At 41.9% G+C, this 21,032-nt stretch overlaps 1 protein-coding gene across 1 annotated transcript in view; it reads right to left on the bottom strand.

The window, feature by feature from the left end:
* tnksa (tankyrase, TRF1-interacting ankyrin-related ADP-ribose polymerase a) overlaps nucleotides 1–21,032 on the bottom strand; it is a 106,349-nt gene continuing 85,317 nt past the window's right edge. Inside the window, exons 17-29 of the mRNA XM_046066230.1 lie at nucleotides 16,963–17,182; nucleotides 10,427–10,536; nucleotides 9,128–9,316; nucleotides 8,025–8,105; nucleotides 7,321–7,522; nucleotides 7,094–7,173; nucleotides 5,224–5,344; nucleotides 4,617–4,714; nucleotides 3,513–3,587; nucleotides 3,252–3,357; nucleotides 1,538–1,724; nucleotides 911–1,067; nucleotides 1–609 (exon numbers count right to left, since the gene is read on the bottom strand). Coding sequence (XP_045922186.1) covers nucleotides 523–609; nucleotides 911–1,067; nucleotides 1,538–1,724; nucleotides 3,252–3,357; nucleotides 3,513–3,587; nucleotides 4,617–4,714; nucleotides 5,224–5,344; nucleotides 7,094–7,173; nucleotides 7,321–7,522; nucleotides 8,025–8,105; nucleotides 9,128–9,316; nucleotides 10,427–10,536; nucleotides 16,963–17,182 — 1,713 coding nt within the window. The 3' untranslated portion in view covers nucleotides 1–522. The remainder of the gene's footprint in view (nucleotides 610–910; nucleotides 1,068–1,537; nucleotides 1,725–3,251; nucleotides 3,358–3,512; nucleotides 3,588–4,616; nucleotides 4,715–5,223; nucleotides 5,345–7,093; nucleotides 7,174–7,320; nucleotides 7,523–8,024; nucleotides 8,106–9,127; nucleotides 9,317–10,426; nucleotides 10,537–16,962; nucleotides 17,183–21,032) is intronic.

The raw sequence follows: 21,032 nt of genomic DNA, 5'->3' as shown, positions 1-21,032 counted from the left end.
CTGGATGATGCACAATATCAAAACAACAAATTAAAAACTGGGAGTAGAATACATGAGCAGTGCATAGGTGCAAAATCAGGGATGCATTTTTTTTTTTTGCTTTGGACTGTGTCCCGTTCTAATTGGTTTCTTAATAATTTCAGCCAGAGGATTGCACATTTTAAACATTATCTCACTGGTACACTTCCAGAAATGTTGATCAAACCATTTTCTTCTCCCCCTGCAAGATTAGACCTAATTAAAGAATCTGATGCGTTTTTGCTCTCTGCTTCTTTGGGCTGAACATGTATTGTACCCCCAAAACTAAAAGTCACTGCCGCTTCATCCTCTTCTTCTTCTGTCCAGACACATCTACGTCTTGTTCCCGAGGGTCGTCTGACGACGGTCAACAATTCACCACACCCACCTCAAGTTCAGCTCTGGAGACTTTCATTCTGGGTCTGAGGTTCGAAACACCTTAAAGAGTTCAATTCTCTTAGATATTGCATTCTGGCCTTCTTCGGATCCAGCTGTGACTGTGTTTTAGGACTTCTGCTCGGGGGTGGCAGCAGGCGTGGCCAGACTCTCCGGCTTCACAATCTGGTAGGTGATCAGGTATTCCGGGTAAGCCTGTGAACAAAGACCACATCAAATCAAAGTAAAACTAAATATTAGACTTATTGGTGGAGGTGAACTCATCATATATATATATATATATATATATATATATAAAAAAAATCAGAAAATAAATTAATAATGTTGATGTAAATGTCACCTTGGGCTGCATTTTTCAGTTTTCTGACATTTTTACAGATAAATACACACCCATCCACAATGAACTGGTGCAACTCTACTTATTTCATAGAATTATGTAACAAAGGTGTTTTGCACTCATGAACAGACTGTCAGAAAGGTGTGCGTGTCTACTGACCTGCTCCCCTCTGTAGATGACGTACTCTGCATACGCCAGTCCGTTGACGCTGGGTCTTCCTATAACAGAGTGGTGTCCAGGGGGGGCATGGGCCATTTTCATCGCACTGAACTGAAGAAACGACTTACCCAGCGTCACTCTGCAGAACAGCATCTGCCTGAAATGCAAACACACAGAAGATGACATATGTTAATAACAGCGTTTATTTCATACATTTTTATTCAGTATGTTTTCATTTTGCTCCTCTGTATTAAGTGATTCTGGTTGGTAAAAGGTTTCCAAATTACTGTTCTCTCTACCTGTGTCCCAATTCCATATTATAATATAATAGCAGCATATGATGTATTCTCATTTTCATAGTATTGTTTTTGCGATAAGTTAACAAGAAAATAATGTGCTTAATTGTTTCGCACTAACCGGAAATGAGACAAGACCTGAAGGATTTCAATGAAACTGTGGCTGCAAAGTATGTCCCTTTACAGCCTGGTTAGTAGTTAATACTTTAGTTTGGAATTAGGACACAGATATTGACTAGTAGTTCTTTCCTTCTGCACAGAGTTGTTCAAACATGCCACCATGGCAAATAAAATAAATTTGATCTAATGTGAATCAATATGGAGGCCTCACCTGTGGCACACGTAGCAGGAGCGGTCTTTGTGGGTGGGACATCCCGTGCCTCCACCTATCCCATAAACGTACTGGTTGCTTTTTGAGGAGTTCTCTGCAAAATAGATCCCGGCGCCAAACATGCCGCCAATGTAGGCATGTCGCTCGTCAAAGCCCTTATGGATGATGGCATTGATGAAGGGTGAACCTGGCAAGAGAAATTTTAATTTAAAATGGGAGAAAAGACATGTTCATATTTAGTCCATTACACAAAAATGAAAAGTAAAAATAGTGTCTCTAATGTTAAGTCTATATTCACTATCCGCTGCAGTTAGTACACCTCCCTTTTTCTAAACAGTGCTCTTCTCCAGACAGTGAATCACAAACAAAGTATAAAGAAGGCAGACTAGGTAGAGAGATCCAGATACTGTTTGACTAAGTGTTCTGGGAAAGATGTGATCTAAGACTCTCTGAACATACTATGATCGTTGGTGCCAGACGCACCATTTCAAGCATCACAGAAGCCAAACAACTTCCTGGGATTTTCTACTCGGCGACGTTTAAAGAAACAGAACACGACTGCAGTCCTGAGGGTTGTGTCCTGGCTGAAGCTTGTGGTTGAAAGGGGACATGGAAGATTAATGAGATTCGTTCAAGCTTTCGGTCAGGCTGCGAGACTGAAAACATTGCAGTACAAAGTGGAGTTCATCTCGGAGCACACCAATGTTGAACCTTGATGCTCAAGACCAAGCTGTGTTTTACTTCTGTCAACTAAGAGGAAGTGACTGGAGCTGCAGGGAAAATGTGATCAAAATGGCAATAAGGAGGAAAAGCTGTCACCAGGTCGGACACAAGGAACCAGATTTTTAGGGCTGGCCCGAATGTCATTTGTTTTGAGCTTCGATAGTAATTAAGAGCGAATAATCAAATTTCAATTTATTATAGCAACTAAATGCTCTTCTTTTACAATCGGCCTCATAATTATTTTGTTGTGTTCATTATGTTGCTGTTTGTTTGTTTCCAACCAACCTACAGTTTAGCTACTGATTCATTTTAAACTGGACCCGAATATTTGACCGTTGGGTACACATTCGATTTTCAATTGAGATTCGATTATTGAGGGTTTTTTTCACGCACCTGACCTCTGCCGACAGCAGCAAACGTAACACTCCAGTTCACATCAATTGTGTACCCAACGGTCGAATATTTAAGTCTTAAGTGACTTTGTGAAGCTAAACTTCTCTGAATTTATACACAGCCTCTCCAACAGGTCAACAATTGCTTATTTGGCATGTCCATAGGGTTGCGTTTCCTTCTAACCCCAAGTTACAGAACTGGTCACCATAAAGTGCCGAAGTAAAACTTCCAGGTCTCATTTAAAATCATGCTGACTGTTTGTGATAATGTAAACAACAAAATAATTCAGCCTTGTAACATAACCACAACAGTATACTGTGTGTTTCACTACATATGTCTATATATAGACTGAGGAGAAAAAAAAGATCTAATAATCTTGTTGTAACATCATGACTTCTGCCATCTATACCAGCCTTTGGTTTGCTTCATCCTATTCTTTTGAAAATATGTAAAAATTCAACTGTTGGTTTAAAAAAAAAATATAAAAATGAAGTCACAGCAAAGCAACAAGAACTGTTGAAATACTTTATAATATATAATATGAAGAGTAAAGCCATGCTGCTGAGTATCTACTACAGTATGTATCGTGTTCATTTACCGTGAAAGAGCATCCGCTCATTGTGATGGTTGTGATTCTCGTCTGCAATTTCCTTTTGTCTGTGTGCATATCTCTCCCGTAGCTTCTTATTCACCACTTTCTGAATCTGCAGAGAGGAGGAAAAGGAGGAACGGGGAAGAATTAAGAATTAAAATGTATTTGCAAAAACAAAGACAATTTACTAACTATTTATAAGTTAACGAAGTTCAAATTCTTATGTAATTCATAAAGGGAGAAAGGTGGTCTGTGTTGAGTACGCACCTTAATGATGTTGTACCGGCTGAAGACTCCACCTGCGTTGCCTCCATCACGGTGTTCTCTGATGGTGCTCTGTAGCTGAGGAGGAAACAGATTTTTTTTTTTTTGGACAATTAATCTCTCAGAGTTGATATCTGATGTTTCAGCCATTACTGACATTTGCCAGTTTATTAGGTACAGCAAACTAAAATGTGCAGTCTAATACAACAATCTGCAGTAAATCCTCAGTTTTGAAACTGTTTAACAGAAGTGTTGATTCAACTGCATGGTCATTTTTGAGGATGTTGTTTTGTTGTTGAACTGTATCGTATTAGTCAGAGGAGTTTGTAGTATTTAGCCAACCATCATTGATATAAACGGGGTGGACAAACCTTCATGAAGGTAGGATTTATTGTACGACTGTTGTATTAGACTGCATTAGTGTAAGTGTACCTAATAAACTGGCAACTTAGCGCAGAGGGAGCCATTTCTCGGAGATTAAGTAGAGCAGCAACTCATTCAATCATACGAGATCCCTAAACAATGCCTGTGGGGAAATTTAGATCAGTGCTGCTGTAAAAGTGTGGCATCAGCAGTGAAAAAGACAGAAGTGAGCTCACAAAAGAAACAAGTTAAAGCTGCTGCAGCTGGATTTACAAAATGATGGAGCCATTTGAAGAAAGTATGCTGTGAATACAGTCTTATTTTAACATCCTAATGACTAAAATATTGGTTTGCAGAGACAGTGGCACTTCACCTGCGTTTTCTTGTATTAGAAATCTCTGCCTCTGAGATTTCGGTCGTTTTTCAAGTTCAAGTACAGATTACAGTTTAAATTACCTGTTAAATTTCTCTGAACATCTGACGGTCCTCATTAATTTTAAACCCATTCACGCTGATATCTGCTGTCTCTTGGAATTACTGCATTCATTTACAAAAGAAATACAGTCAGTGGAGCAGTTAGACTGATATGGAGACTCTTGTTGCTGTGGTATTAATCGTGGTGTGTCTTCTGCCAGATGGCTTAAATTGATTGACATGCACACATTTACAATTTAAAACCCACCTAGAGAAGTGTGTGTGTGTGTGTGTGTGTGTGTGTGTGTGTAAGTAAAAGTGTTTGCATACTTCCTCCTCTACAGACTGGAACTCCTTGTCGTCTGGTGCCAGGTCGATCAGCACGGTGCCCTGACTGGAGCAGTGGAATGTCAAGTATGGGTTTGCACCTACAAACACACATTTTGAAAATTACTTCTGGACATGATGAATCAAACAATACATGATAGTGGTGGTGGTGGTGGTGGTGGTGGTGGTGGTGGTGATGATGGTATTATCTGGCTTACAGGCCATTTATTTCAATTTCTGATCATAGTAAAAACCCCTCTGTGTGTCTACATGATGGCTTTGTTAAGTAAGCACGGAAACATTTTAGGTCTAAGGCCGAATGAGCTATTTTTTTTAGCCATAAATTACATCTGTCCGAGGCTTACTATGTAGGACAACTTTACATTATCAGGATGACTTGCTTGTTCATGTTGAAGAAAATATATCCAAATCATGTTGTAACCTTTCCAATGTTATTTATTTTAAGATTAAATCGTCATTAAATTAAGATTAATCGTCATTAAATCATTTCAATACATTACATGTTTGCATCATCCTTCCTCCAGGAACAGTCGTGTACCCTTTTTTATTTTACACATACTGTACTGTATGTGCGTGTGTGTTTCCTGACCTTGCTGGCCACCCAGCAGTCTCTCGATGCCCTTGATGAGTTTATGTCTGTGACCGTAAGCATTGATGCCGATCTCTTTCAGCTCTTCGTGACCCATGTCTGCCAGCACATCCAGCGAAATCTGCCCAGAAACGACAAAGAAGTCACGTCAGTCTTTCTCATGGTTGTTTCTGCTTCCAAAAAGATGTGCATTGCCAGAAAAATAGCATTTCATAATCATAATGCACAAAAACCTTTTCAGCGGTACTTCCAAATATACCTATATTGACTAAAGCAAATGTTGTTCTACTATATTTAACTTTAGACCTCTGCACACAAACATTACAATATAATTGTGGTAGGTAGGTCAACGGTAGGTCATGCTACTGATCATCAAAATTGCCAACAATCAACCCTGAGTTCAATGATATACTGCAATAGACAATAGGTCTGACAAATATTCATGAGAGAAAGACAAAGTGGCGTGAAGAAAAGGTCAGTGAATGAATGGCAGTAATCAAGCCATTGATATGCAAATTGCTGATGGTGAAATTGGTTAGTTTGTTCAGGAAGAGCAGATATGAGCTTCACACTGGAGGCAGAGATAAGTTTGTTTTTCAAACTGTAACCTTTACCTACTTTCCTGCATTGCTGTGATCACTGCGACAGGTGTAAATCATCATAGCCGAAATACTCTGCTGGGAGACTACTGAGACGTGCAAACTGGAAATTTGTTTGGAACCAAAAGTTAATACAAGAATCCCTGATCCATTTCAGAAATCACAGCAAACTTGTGAAAACCTAACCTGTGTGATCTCTCGGAGCAGAACAGTTTGTCATCCATTTTGATGTTAAACTAATAAAAGTCACACATCAGCCTGGTTGTCACCACTGGCTGGCGCTTCAAGCTGCCATCTTAAAAATTCATCAGTGATGAAAAAGCAGCATCAGAACATAAACTACTCCATCAAAAATTTATCTTAACAAAAGGGTTTTACTAATCCCCTGCTACAACAAACAAGGCTTTACGGAGGAAACAGGAGGAGGATTTACACCGCAGAAGTTTAATACAATTTATTAATCATTACAGCTGAAATAGGTTGGGTTCTTTGGTTTTACTTTTAAAACAATATTGTAATCTCAACATAATAAGTATATATATATATATAAATAAATGATTGGACGGATATCTATTTGTTTGTTTTAACTCTGAGCCTTGTTCGTGTTCCTTGAAAAACATTAAAAATGTAGTTTTCCATTAACAACCAGCTGACTCTCACCTCCATCGATGGCTTGTTTCCCTTTAGGGGGACCGATGAAACAAACGCTCACATCCTCCATATTGCTCCCACTTTGCCTTCTATGCTTAGCTTTTTGCCCGCTGTCACCTTTCAAGTTCACTTTCTATTTCTGTCTCTCTCCTCATCTTGTTTTCTCTTTCTGTCACCCCACCCATCTCCTTTTCTGTCTTTCTATTTTCTTCATCTTTCTTCTCAAGCCTCTCTCTCTGCTCCTATTTTTTTCTTTGTACCCTCACTCTTCCCATTTGTCTCGGTCTACATCACCACCTCTTTCTGTACATGTCTCCCTTTTTTGTACATTAAAGTTTACAAAAGAACAAGACTAACAGTCTATAGCCACGCTATCAGCTCTGTGGGGCTGTCCTTTGGCATGGTAGTGCTTTGATCTGAATGCTAACATGCTCACAATGATAATGCTAACATGCTGATGCTAAGCAGGTACCATCATCACCATCGTAGTTTAGCGTGTCTTCCTCTGTCTACCCCCCTTGCATATGTGTGCCTCTCCAGTTCTTCACCTCTTTTGCTGTTCCTTCTTACTTTTGTCTTCTCCCAGACATAAAAAAAACAAAAAAAAACTGTGTGTGTACCTGTTCCCTCTGGAAGATGTCCCGGAGGTGTTCCAGCCCTACACTCTTCAAAAACTGGTTGATGGTCATGTCGAGCAGAGCTGCAGAAACACAGGGATGTCAGCTGAGTTATCAGAAGAGTCCCAGCAGTTACACATGTTTACACCAACAACACCTACGTACGCATTTTTTTCCATTTTTAGAAGAACCAGTCCCCAAATTAGGATACAACTTGTGTTTGTACGTACTTTCTCCTTCCTTCCTTTCAGACCCAGATGCTCCGTCTGCTGGACCAGTGGCCCCACCCACAGTGATGTCACTGAGGGGCGTAGTCAGGTTGTCTATGCTGCTGGCTGCAGACAGGCAGGACGGGGATGGAGAGGGAGAGATGACCACGCCCCCTGCTGCACCTGCACTAACCACGCTTGAACTCACCACACTTGCACTCACCTAAGTGGAAGAGACATTTGGTTTGAATGGCCAATAACTCAACTTTCTTTGCTAAACTTGACTATACTTCCTATAACTTTTTACAGTGCACACACTAATTATCTCAACCACTTAAATGGCTTCTATTGTTTTCAGTTCAACTGACATTTCAACTTTAATGTGTAACTTTTCAACACTTTAACTGATTATTCAACTGCTTTCACCATCTTCAACTTCAAACTGAATTTTTTAATGCTCTCAGCCATTACACTTCAACTGATATCAGCTGTTTTAAACACTTAAAGTGATACCTCAGCTCCTTTTAAGTTGTACACGGCAACTTCAACTCTCACTTAACACTCACTGTAATGTGCTTCATCTTAAACTGAATTGATCTTCTTCTAGTTTCCACATATGTTGGCTGTTTCTTCTTACATAATAACACATAATATGGCCGCCACAGGATTCTGTTTCAGCCGAAAGCCTGTCTATACTTGTACGGTATGTACGTGTGGACACTCACCACAGTGGCCTGGGGTTTTAAACAGCTTGGCAGGGCATCTGGCGGCATGGCATCAATCAACAATGCTCTGATGTCATCAGCCTGCAACAGAAAGAATGACAAGATGCAGACAGACATGGTTTATGTACAAAAACATGATTGACTCTCCACCTAAAACAAACTGTTTGCTTGTATTTTTTGCACACAAAGCTGGGGGCTGAAATGATTAATGGGTAACTCTGTGAAAGACACCTGCCACAATAGGTTCAAACAGTCTTTGGTCTTTTGCTTTTTCCCAAATTTATCCTTGCGACCCCCCCATGCTCTCAAATCCAGAGCCAATTACATCAAAGTAAATCAACTCACATTTCCAGTCACTGGACTGACAAATTAGGACATAAGAAGCTTTTTTAAAAAACAGATTATGTAACTTTAACTGAACTGTGGCCATAAATTACATTTACCGGATAATGCTAAATGCTAGACTACTTTTTTTTTGCATTTAGCTAAAATGCCAAGCTATTGTGACAGTAACACAGTAAGTAGAGAAGAACAACAAAACACATCCACTAAACGAATGGTGGGAGCAGCTCCCTGCTCTGAGAAGTCATCCCACAGACCAACCTGTGACTGAATAATACACATCTAACATTTTCAATTTAGAATCAAATTATCCTTTTTCCCCCTCTTTTTTACTGTCTGCTCTGTTCTTTTATGCACTCTGCAGATGCAGTTGGATTATCCAGGTTGTTCTTGGAAGTGCACTACCAGTGTCTAGCTGGATTATTTTTCATAGTCAACAGGTACACAGAGCTATTGTCTGTTTCTTATAATCTGTAGCAGAAATGTGGGCTAATGTTAACAACAACACAAGCTTCACTTCCTGTGTACGTGAGCTGCAGTGACATGTCATTCTCTCAAACTATGGTACCTACAGTCAAACCCTTTTGGGAGGCTTCTTACGTAGCCTCATTAGGGTTCCACCTTCTAAAAGGTCTGCTCCACTGTCTGAATAGTTGACCATAATCGGCCAAACATGTTGACGCTAATGATATTGCCATGTGCTGACTCATAATGTGTGAGGCTCCTACTATTAAGGAATGAGGACCATACTGTAAACATACCGTTGCCAAGTCGAGTGGCGTCTGTCCCTCCTGGTTCTTCATTGTGGGATCGGCTCCATGGGCCAATAGCAGAGCGCAGAGCTGAGTCCGCCCCTTTTGGGCTGCTTCGTGGAGGGGCGTGAATGCCCACTTGTCTGTGGCATTGACGCACGTGTTGTACTTGATCAGCAGAGCGGCTATGTCCACGTGCTAACCAGAGGAGAGGAGATAGAGGTGAAGAAGAGGAAGGAGGCAGCGAGAGTAGAAGACAGAAAATAAGAGAGGAGAGGAGGTGGTGAGAAAGAGCCAACAGCAATAAACACATTTAACAAGAGCAAATGTGTGAAGTATGGTGAATAAGCACTATAAAAATCGTGATCAGAGAAACTGTAATATGTGGGATTTTCTGGAACAGAAAACATGTGAATTATTAACTCCATCATGATTCTTGTTTTCCCGCCGGTCTGTCCTGTTCTTTTCCCTCATCGTCTGTCTCTAGCACTTCTCTTAGCGTCAAACACAATGTAGCTTGTTTCTGGGTACCAGTGGGGGATGCAAAAGTGTGTGTGTGTGTGTGTGTCTCCAATACGCACAGCTCATCAAGTTTTCATTCAAACATGTGTTTCGTGGCTGGTTCAGTAGCAGAATGCTGTTGAGCTATAAGTAAAATTTGACTAAGAGATAACAAAGGACTGCAGAGGAAGAAAAGCAACATACATGCACTTCAGATAACCTAAGTATAATAAAAATGTTAATTATTATTTAAATGAGGAAATAGGGTGGGAATAAGTAATATTATTACTGTCCCATATAACAAACAGAATAAAAATATCTGCAGACATGAACTGCCCCATCAGCACCAAGTAGACATAAGCTACAAATTGAGATTTTGCTGTATCATTCCCACATTTAATATTAAAGCCTCATAAGAATTTATAAATGTCGCCTAAACTTCATGAAGGGAGAAAGGAAAGGAATTCTTTTCATTCTTTTTTAAATAAATCAGTCTATAAAATGTCAGCAAATTGTGAAAATAGTCAATAAGTTCCCAGAGACCATGGTGATGTTGTCAAATTGCTTCTTTCATCTAACAGTCCTAAAACCCAAAGGTATTCAAATTAATGACACAATTAAATTAATAATTTACAGAGAAAATCACCAAATCTTCATGTCAGCAGCTGGAACCAGTGAAGGTATGTTTATGCTTTAGAAATATATAAACAATTAATCAATTATCAAAATTAGTAGCCAATAACAGCAGCACCTCTGAACTGAACTCCAGTCAACAGTGCAAGTGAAGCATGTGTGTTTGTGTCTTACCCCGTACGAAGCAGCATTGTGTAAAGGTATCAGCCCTCCTTTGTCCTGAGCATTCACGTCGGCTCCGTGTTCCAACAGATACTCTGCTACCTCCAAGTTGTTATAGCCAGCTATATAGGTTGTATGGAAAAGACAGCAGGACGGAAGGAAAGACGATGGATGAGAGATAACAGAGGAAAAGAGGAGAACCAAAACGTAGTCAGGTAATGGAGGAGGAAACAAAGAGAGAAAGAAAGAGCGACAAGTCAGCCTACAGCAGCAGCAGCGTGACAGCGTATAATCATCTTATCCTTTACAAGCAAGTACATGAAGGCAGAGGGTGCGTGGGTGTGTGTGTGTGTCTAAGTGGACAGATCTATGTAGAAAAAAATAAATTCACAGACCGTCAAAGTGTTTTTCAGCAGTTTCTTAACTTTGAAAAGTGCCAGCAAAACATTTCCTCATTAAGATATACTTTATCGTAGAAAAGACAGTCTGGTCATGCCATTCTCGATAAATACAAAGTCTAAAAACGAGTAAGACGACAAAGGCAGGTCTGCTTCCACACCAGAAGAAGAAACTGCAGGAAAAACATGAAGAAGACTGAAAGACAGGCAGAGGCATTTACCTTCAACCCTGACAACCCCTGTTGAAATCCAAATTCACAAGTTTTCCACTGGAGAGTGACTTCTCTTATGGCCAAGACACCATGCTTTATTCTAACTGTAGCAAACTTTGTCATGTGAAAAACAAATTGGTGTTCACCATTTATACAGTTATCAGGAATATTCCTCTCTGGTGCATGAAAATAACTCATCATTTTATGAAGATGTTGATAAGAAAACGTAGGCTAGAGGCCAAAATCAAGGCAACACGAAGAGAGGTTAGTTAGCTCTCAGAGCTACCTAAGAAATATGGCGCAATGGATAAGACACATTCCTTTGGTGTGAGAGACCTGGGTTCAATCCCCCACTGTGACACATCCACCATTGTGTCCCTGAGCAAGATACTTCATCCTAGTTGCTCCAGAGGCGTGCGACCTCTGACATGTATAGCAATTGTAAGTCGCTTTGGATAAAAGCATCAGCTAAATGAATAAAAGGAAAAGGAAAGCTGTCGATACCAAACAAACAAAGACTTACCGCTCTGGCTATCCGCCTAAAGGGAGAAGCAGAAGCCAGGAGAATAAATCGATGTTCTCCACCGAACCATCCAAAGTGTACTCTCAGTGGCAGGTTAAAAACACAAGATCAGATCCACCCAGGGCTGAGACTGAACAGTACTGGAAGAACATATGGGAGAAAGAGGCATCCCACAACACCAATGCTCAGTGGCTAGTGGATCTAAGAACAGATCACAGCAATCTCCCAGAACAAGATCCAGTAACCATTATAACGGCAGACATCCAAGACAGAGTGGCAGGTATCAAGAGCTAGACAGCACCAGGCCCTGACATGATCCCCACCTACTGGCTGAAGAAACTAACTGCACTCCATGAACACCTGGCAGCACAAATGAACCAGCTGCTGATGGATGGAACCCACCCAGAATGGTTAAGGATCCCCAGAAGGGAACAATCCCATCCACCTACCAGCCAATAACCTGCCTCTGTACAACAACTGTCAGGCATCATAGCAGCTAAGATGAGTAGCCTGCACATGGTTCAATACATGGACAGGGCCCAGAAGGGAATGGGTAGTAATACGAGGGGAGCCAAGCACCAGCTACTGGTTGATAGAGCAGTCACTCGAGACTGCAAGACCAGGCAGACCAATCTGTGGACTGCCTGGATTGACTACAAGAAAGCCACGACTCAGTGCCACATACATGGATATTGGAATGCTTGGAAATGTACAAGATCTACAGGACACCAATAACCTTCATCAAGAACTCAATGGGGCTGTGGAAAACAAGTCTGGAAGCAAACTCAAAGCCAATTACACAAGTCACCATCATATAGCATATACCAAGGCGATGCACTATCCCCGCTGCTGTTCTGCATAGGCCTGAACCCCTTCAGCCAGATCATCACAAAGACTGGCTAAGGATACCGGTTCCGAAGTGGAACAACCATCAGTCACCTCCTCTACATGGATGACATCAAGTTGTATGCCAGAAATGAGTGAGACATCGACTCACCGATTCACACTACCAGGATCTACAGCAACAACATTGGAATGTTGTTCGGACTGGAGTGTGGTCACATGGTATCAAAAAGAGGGGATTTAACTACCAGAAGGCCACATTGCAGATGTTCAGGACAGCTACAAATACCTTGGGGTGCTGCAGGCTAACGGAAACCATGAGGAGGCAGCAAGGAAGTCCGCCATAGCCCAATACCTACAGAGAGTAAGGCAAGTCAGCTGAATGGGAAAAACAAGATCCGAGACATCAACACATATGCCCTGCCAGTCATCAGATACCCCGCTGGTATAATAAACTGGCCAAAGGAGGAGATAGAGGCTACTGACATCAAGACAAGAAAGCTCCTCACAATGCATGGAGGGTTTCACCCCAAATCCAGCACCCTGAGACTGTACACCAAGCGTAGCGAGGGAGGCCGAGGGCTAGTGAGTGTCAAGACCACTGTCCAGGATGAAACAACAAAGATCCAAGAGTACATCGGGAAGATGGCCCCCAAAGATGAAGGGCTTAGAGCCCGAGTCCACCAAAGCGATTTTTGCCAGCTGAAAACGCCACCTGCTGTTCTGAAAACGCTTAGCTGGGAGCGCTAGGGTGCGTTTTGGAGGCATTTTTCAAGACGCTGTGGTTGCTATGATACATAATTTCAGTGGAGGCAATGTGTTGCAAGTAGGGTGGCCTACTTAATTTTAGTGAATGTAAAAATGTCACCACAAACTATGTAGGCCTACTTGCTCTGGCCCTTGCTCTGCATGAAGAGAAGGCTGAAACATGAGAGCAGAGACTGTCCATACGTGGGTTCATGAGATTTTCCGGGTGAGGAAACACCTCGGCGAGTAGGCACATCGCTTCGTTCAAGATCGGATGTGCTCGGTGCGGTGTTTGTCCCACCCCTTCTGCACTGTGATTGGACAGCTGGGTAGCTGAGCTACTGAGCGCAGCGTTTTTCCCAAAGTTGAACATTTTTCAACTCTCGGCGACCAGCTTGGAAAAACGTGGCGCTCCCATTGCAATGAATTGAAAAAAGACACTGGCGTCAGAAAAAAAACGCTTTGGTGGGCCCTTAGTGAATACCTCAGGCAGCAGAAACCAGAGGGTGAGGACAAGGAAGGTGAAGAACCTTCATGGAGAGACAAGCCGCTGCACGGCATGTACCACAGACAAATAGAAGAAGTGGCTGATATCAAGAAATCCTACCAGTGGCTGGAAAAGTCTGGACTGAAGGACAGCACAGAAGCACTAATCAGGGCGGCACAAGAACAGGCACTCAGTACAGGATCAACAGAGACTGGGGTCTACCACACTAGCCAGCACCCCAAGTGCAGACTGTGCAAGGATGCCCCTGAGACAGTACAACACATAACAGCAGGGTGTAAGATGCAGGCAGGAAGTGCGTACACGGAACGCCATAACCAGGTAGCTGGCATAGTGTACAGGATCATCTGCCATGAGTATGGACTGGAAGTCCCAGGGTCAAAATAGAAGACACAACAGCAACAGTGGTGCCAGTGGTAATCGGAACACTGGGGGCTGTGACCCCCAAACTGGGAGAGTGGCTACAGCAGATTCCAGGTAAAACATCAGAGGTCTCTGTCCAGAAGAGTGCAGCCCTAGGAACAGCTAAGATACCGGTCAGAACTCTCAAACTCCCGGGCCTCGGGTAGAGGACCCGAGCTTGAGGATGACACATTCCACCCCGCAAGGGGTGAGAGGGGGATTTTAAAAAAATATATTTATTAGGGCTGACCCCAAATAGTCATATAGTCACATAAAATGTGATGCACGTGAATCATGCTGATCTGTAATAAAAAAAAGAATGGGGAGGGGGGGGGGGCAGGACCTGGCCTAGTGAAATGCAAAGGATCTAGGTTGACGTGTGTAAAGTTTTCTTCCTTTCTAAGTATCAAGGATGTTCATTTAAGCTCAGCTGCCAATTCCACACCTGCGCAGTGTGTACCACAGGCGCTCTCGTGCATCAGTGGTACGTAACGTGTTGGGCAGTAATAGGTCTACTGCAAAATTACTTTTCCCAGTAAAGACTAATGTAACGGATTACCATTTCCAAAACAGTTGTATTATTACAGTTACTAATCCAAGTAACGCTGCACTACTGAACGCACCATCCCGACGTGAATGCGCGACCGCGCTGCAGCTCAGCGGCCCCGGACCTTATGTTGTTAAAGTCAGCTGTTAGCCAAGAAGCTAAAGGACAACTGGAGAACAGGAAGACAGGTATTTTCGACAGCTGTAAGTAACGTCATTGCCATTACTGTGTCACAGTCTCAGATGCAAAGAACATTGTCTTCCGTTGTAAACTTTGTGCGACCAGCAAAAAGTTTTCAACCGCGAACAGTTCTACAGTTCTACTTAGGCTAATTGAAGCATCAGCTAAAGCAACACAGCAACGTGAAACTCAGAGAGAAACTCCGGCCACTGCTGCCAGTGATGCTTGGACTCATCGGGAGAGAGTGGCGTTATATCACCCAGTAATAAATAGGCTAGAGTAGCTAATATTACTTTTGTAAGGAGTAGGTCTATAGCCTATGCTAAGTAACTAGTAGGTAATATTATTTCTGAGTAACTTGCCCTACACTGAGTTGACAATAAGGATCAGATAAATTGGGAATGTTTTGATTATTGCTTGTTAGAGGCTATGTCTAATGTTTACTTTGACTTTGTTGTCTACTGATCACTCATGTAGCCACTTAGTACACTTTGCTGTGTGAATGGTTGCTTTTTAAGTCGTCCTTATGTTAAAGGTTTTGGCACGTTATTAATTAATTTCTTGTGAATGGTTGTGACAAGGTTTAGGCAATATAAGGCCTTTTCACACGGGTTGCTCCGCGCTCCTCATCAACAGACAGGCAAACAAGCGCTCCGAGGTAACCATGGCAACAGCTTCTGTGTGACTGGCGCGATCCCGTTAAACTGTTGGTCGTCTCACGCGCACACCCGCCCGCTGCCAGAGTTGAAATGTCAAACTTTTTCCTACAGTTTATCAACAGATAGAGGCTGATCAGCTGTTTGAGTTTCTTTAACAGTCAGGCCACCAGGTCTTAAACAGGCAACAACCTTTGCTGCTGTCTCTTATTCATTAAAAATCATCTATTAACTTCAACTGAACTAATTTGAAAGTTAGTAGTTATTTAGTTATAGACATAATTATTTCATGTTTCATGTTGCACATTTAGCTGTTGACCTTTGGTAAAAATGATTACAAAATAATAATTATTAAAGAGAGGTTGCGATGGTGCAGTGGATTAGACCCTTGTCTTGATTCCCACTGCAACACATCCATTAAATAACTTATTGTCATGGGTCCTGCTTTACCTTCCATGTTAGAGCCACCGCCAGTTTAATCAGGGTGTCGGGTGGTCTCAGTATATTTTCCTGCTTTTTTGCCCTTTGCCAATCACATGCCTGATTTGCCTTTCCCCAATAAACTTAATATACAGCCAATTACAACATACATGTCAATGTTTAATGCTGTAAATAAACATGTAAAAAGAAAAAAAACTTTCAATAAATGTTTTTAGAGTGTGTGAATAAATCCAAAATTGTAACCCTAACCCTGTCAGTGCGCATGTTTAGGCGTAGCGTGTGTATAGTGGCAGTGGAGGAACACTAGTTGAAGAGACTGAGCCACAGCTTCACCTCTGTTGTGGCGAGTTGCCCACACCTCGCGAGACTTTCGGATAATTTCTCACCGTTGATGAACCACACAAAGAATATTATATCGTTTTTAAATAGCCGGCTACTTGAAATAGACCCACAAGGAGCTGGCAGCACGACATGCACGCAAAACTCTGCATAAGACCGGTGAAGGGCAGGCAAGAGAGAGTTTAGCTTCGGTTCGCAATCGCCATGCACAAAAACACATGATTCGACTATAGGCATGAATTACAAGTGTGTTACTTGAAAAAATGTAGATATAACTTTTTTAGAACTAAAGAGAACCATTGTCCATCCTACAACCACATGGTTCTGTTACAATGTCAACAATTACATCAACTGGTCTTCATTTAGGAGCTCATTCAGATTCTAAATGGTTATCAAAAATCACTGTTGTCTCTTCCCGTCTATGAACAAGGTGTTTTTGCCCTCAAGACTTTAGCTGTCTGGATGTGTTTATTGCCACTTATTTATTGGCACTGCACAGAGCCAACATCCCAGGAGGTCGGCTTTTTCTGATATGCTGCAGGCAGAGTGATTGGCGCTAGCAAATGTACCACGTCCAAAGTGGCTTATATCCTGCAAACCTCAGCCAAAACAGAAACTAAAAACCTCTGGCTTCATCCGTCATTTTAATGTGTCTGCAAAGTTAACTTAATCAGGGAGGTGTTTACTTTAAATTATATGTGAACGTGTGTCTTGTGTGTGTAGCTGCTTGTTTGGTGTTTCTACATTCAAATTACCTGCAAGGTGCAGAGGTGTTGAGTTGCGTCCCTGTGTATCCCGACAATTAATATTGTCGGGACTGCATAATTTCTGCACCCTGGCCAGGCAGCCTTTCTTTGCGGCATCCAGCAGCGCGGCGTCTCCTCTCAGCAGGTCCTGGATGTCGGTGTCCCCGTCCTTCACCAGGTCCAGAGGCGTGTTCCCGTCTCGGTTCTTCTTGGTGGGGTCCGCCCCGTGCTGGACAGAGGAGGCAAAAAAAAGCAGATGTTCAGTGTAAAGGCAAGAAAACAGCCAGATAGGTTAAAGAAATGTTTATGCGTCGTGTGTCCATGCACACTACCATCTGTAAGGTAGACAGTGTTTGCAATCAAAATGCAGAGGTTAATCTGTCTTACAAAGACAACATTTAATGACTGAATGTTGGTGCAAAACATTAGCTATCACTGAATTCATATCAGTCCTTAAAGTCCCGTTTAAACCCCAGTGGAAGAGTTTCACTTAGACGAAGACAAGTGACGAGTGAGAAGTGGATGAAGGTAATTCACCGGAGAGAAGAAGCGAGGGAGACGAAAGGAGGTAGAGAGGTGAGGACAGGACATCCAGTGAAGTGGAAAACACCACATACTCTGGAGATGGGGGGTGGGAGCAGACATTTTCATTGCTCAACTGTCTCCTAGGTTACGATTTAACTTGTCATTTCATTTTAAGTTTTGAAATCTGCTCGTTAAAAATTTGATTTTGTGGGACCACTCTCCTGGGTGTCCACTGCTGGCCTCAAACTGTCTGTTATCCATGTCTCATGTCTGTATTCCCTTTTTTAAAGGTTTTTTAACCTATCCATGTTATTATTTTTCTGCCCTACTTCATTACTCCATTTCTATTATCTCTTAGCTGCTGATGTAATCACATTCCCACTGTAATTTATTCTATATCCAGGAAAATTAGAATACAAACCCATTTAAGTAACAGTTGGGGGCATTTGCATATAAATAAATCTTGGTTTTGTTACTCTTCCACTGGATTCAGCCTATATTCAATTCAATTCTCCATTTACAGGAGTGAACAATTTTGAAACCTGTAAGCTCTCTCTTGTGAACAATTATCTGACTCATAGGAGGTAATGCATTTTAAATGTTTGATTTGTTCACAAACAAAACACGGTGTAGTGAGTGTAAGGCCATGCTAATGGCTCTGAGCCACAGTGGTGCTTAGATCTGGGCATGCTAACATGCTCAAAATGACAATTTGCGGCCTTCCATACTTACTGTATTGTACTGCTAATTAGAGTGCATAAGTGCGTTCAGAATAACAAGTATGGCAAAATGCTGTGCACTATGAGTACCTGGATGGTGTACGTATAATGGTCAGTGTGGAAGGCTGGAAACTTCTCAACCTCAATGGTCACCATCTTGGCTACATAACAAAAGGGGGGGACCATCAACTTATTTCCTAATTTGTGGAAATGGTGGCAGAGGGAGCTGCAGCAGTTGCAATAGCACACACAAGCATGTAAAAGTATGTTAATTTTTAATCAAATTTAAATGAAGTGAGCAAACAAACCTGGCAGATATTTTGGCAGGTGACAACCGTGGGCAAATGCTGGCGATAATGATCCACCCCGTTACAACTTATATAAGAAGACGACGAACAAGAAGAAACAGTAAGTGCACTGCGGCAATGTTCGATTTGAGACAACACTAACCTGTCAAAATTCACGTACTAGGCAAGTACTGATCCTCAGGAGCAAAGTGGTGGACTGACAAACACAAACAGGATTGGGTATTTACCGTGATCAGTGATGGCCACAATGACAGAACAAACAAAAGAAAGGCTCAAATTTCATCAACAGAAACTCCCAACAAAGAGAGGTCACACTGCTTGACTGATAGTTGTTCTCTTGCAAGGCGATAATATATCCAGCCAAGATCATGTCATGCGAGTTCACGCATTACTTGGTGAGTGCTAACGAGACAGATTCTTCTTTAATTGAGGAGAAAATCATTATGTTCTTTCACTTCTTTCCTAACAAAGAAAATGCTAATGAGCGTTTTGTATATCTCGGAAGATCTCAACAGAATATCACAGCACTGGGAGAAAATGCAGCAGAGTGTTATTCTGAGCACAAATCCACACAAAAAAGGGACAATAGAAAGTTGACAACAAACAAATGAGACAAAGGAAGACCTACTGCTGAACTCTGGAATAGTTTATTCATAAAGAGAGAACAGTTAAACCCTGAGGCCATGGCAGATTAACACTGAAGTGCAGCAACACTGTGTATACATAACATAAGCTACAAATCCAACTGAAATTTGCAGGTGTGAGAATTTTTTAACCAGAGTTTCTAACCACCTTGAACAATCGAACTGCGTCTCTAACCTCTCAGCCTAAAGACCTCTTATTGCGTCATCAGATCAGTGAAAGTGAGGCAGAGGGAGCTGCCTTATCTCTGACTGGGATTTATCTACAAACGAGGCTACAAGCGCCGACCTTGAGGAATACCTTTCATCTGCTGCTGCGTATATAAGGATAAAGCTAATGACAAGGGGTGACGGGCACTTACAGCCAGATATGCTCTGAAAGGAATACAAAAAAAGCCCATCACTGAGGTTACACCAGACGAGGATGAACAATCGCCTGTATTTAACTCCCACTTCGTTAAGCGAGCCTTATGTTGGATGAGCACAAACAAAGCTGCTGAGGCAGATGGTGTTCCTGGACATGTGCGACTGACCAACAACAGTAGCCCCAGTCTTTCAAAACATTGTAAATATCTCACTGTTGCGGATCAAAGTTCCCACTTGCCTCAATTTAGCAACTATTAATGGGTCCTCTAAGGAAAGTGTTGGGCCATCACAAGTCTTCAGAACAGTTGTAAAAGTCTCTGGAACTCTACTGTAGGGACTGACATGATTACTCCCAAAGATACTCGCTCAATTTGTGATGTTGATTGCAGAGGGTGCCAAGATGTCGGTCCAAATTATCCTAAAGGTTTTCAATTCAACCATTCAGCGACCCGACCCATTATGCTCTCTGAAAAGGAAGCATCCGCATTTATAATATTTCTCTGCTCATTTAATCAGGTTTTTCTTTGCAACCAATCCATGTTAGTCAAGTGCCAAAACTATCAACTCATCCTCATAATCATACTGAAAAAGAAAAAAACTCTTTCCCCCATTTTGGATCACTATCAGTTTGACTATAGGGCAGTCAGGTCAATGGTTAACGGTGTTTCACTTGCCTTTCACACATACAGGTGCTGGTCATATCATCAAAAAGTTGATTTATTTCAGTAATTCCATTCAAAAAGTGATACTTGGATATTATATTCATTCATTACACACAGACTGATATATTTCAAATGTTTATTTCATTTAATTGTGATGATTAAAACTGACAACTAATCAAAATCCCAAATTCAGTATCTCTGAAAATTAGAATATTACTTAATTAATACGAGTATGAACATGAAAAGTATGAGCATGTACAGCACTCAATACTTTGTTGGGGCTCCTTTTGCCTGAATTACTGCAGCAATGCGGTGTGGCATGGAGGCACTGCTCAGGTGTTATGAGAGCCCAGGTTGCTCTGATAGTGGCCTTCAGCTCTTCTGCATTGTTGGGTCTGGCGTATCGCATCTTCCTCTTCACAATACCCCATAGATTTTCTATAGAGTTAAGCTCAGGCAAGTTTGCTGGCCAATTAAGAACAGGGATACCATGGTCCTTAAACCAGGTACTGGTAGCTTTGGCACTGTGTGCAGGTGCCAAGTCCTGTTGGAAAATGAAATCTGCATCTCCATAAAGTTGATCAGCAGCAGGAAGCATGAAGTGCTCTAAAACTTCCTGGTAGACGGCTGCGTTGACCTTGGACCTCAGAAAACACAGTGGACCAACACCAGCAGATGACATGGCACCCCAAACCATCACTGACTGTGGAAACTTTACACTGGACTTCAAGCAACGTGGATTCTGTACCTCTCCTCTCTCCCTCCAGACTCTGGGACCTTGATTTCCAAAGGAAATGCAAAATTTATTTTCATCAGAGAACATAACTTTGGACCACTCAGCAGCAGTCCAGTCCTTTT

This window comes from Micropterus dolomieu, linkage group LG13 (genome assembly GCF_021292245.1).
Source record: "Micropterus dolomieu isolate WLL.071019.BEF.003 ecotype Adirondacks linkage group LG13, ASM2129224v1, whole genome shotgun sequence".
Taxonomy (NCBI): Eukaryota; Metazoa; Chordata; class Actinopteri; order Centrarchiformes; family Centrarchidae; genus Micropterus; species Micropterus dolomieu.
Note: the sequence above shows the minus strand (reverse complement) of the source record. Positions and strands in the feature narration are given on the sequence as shown.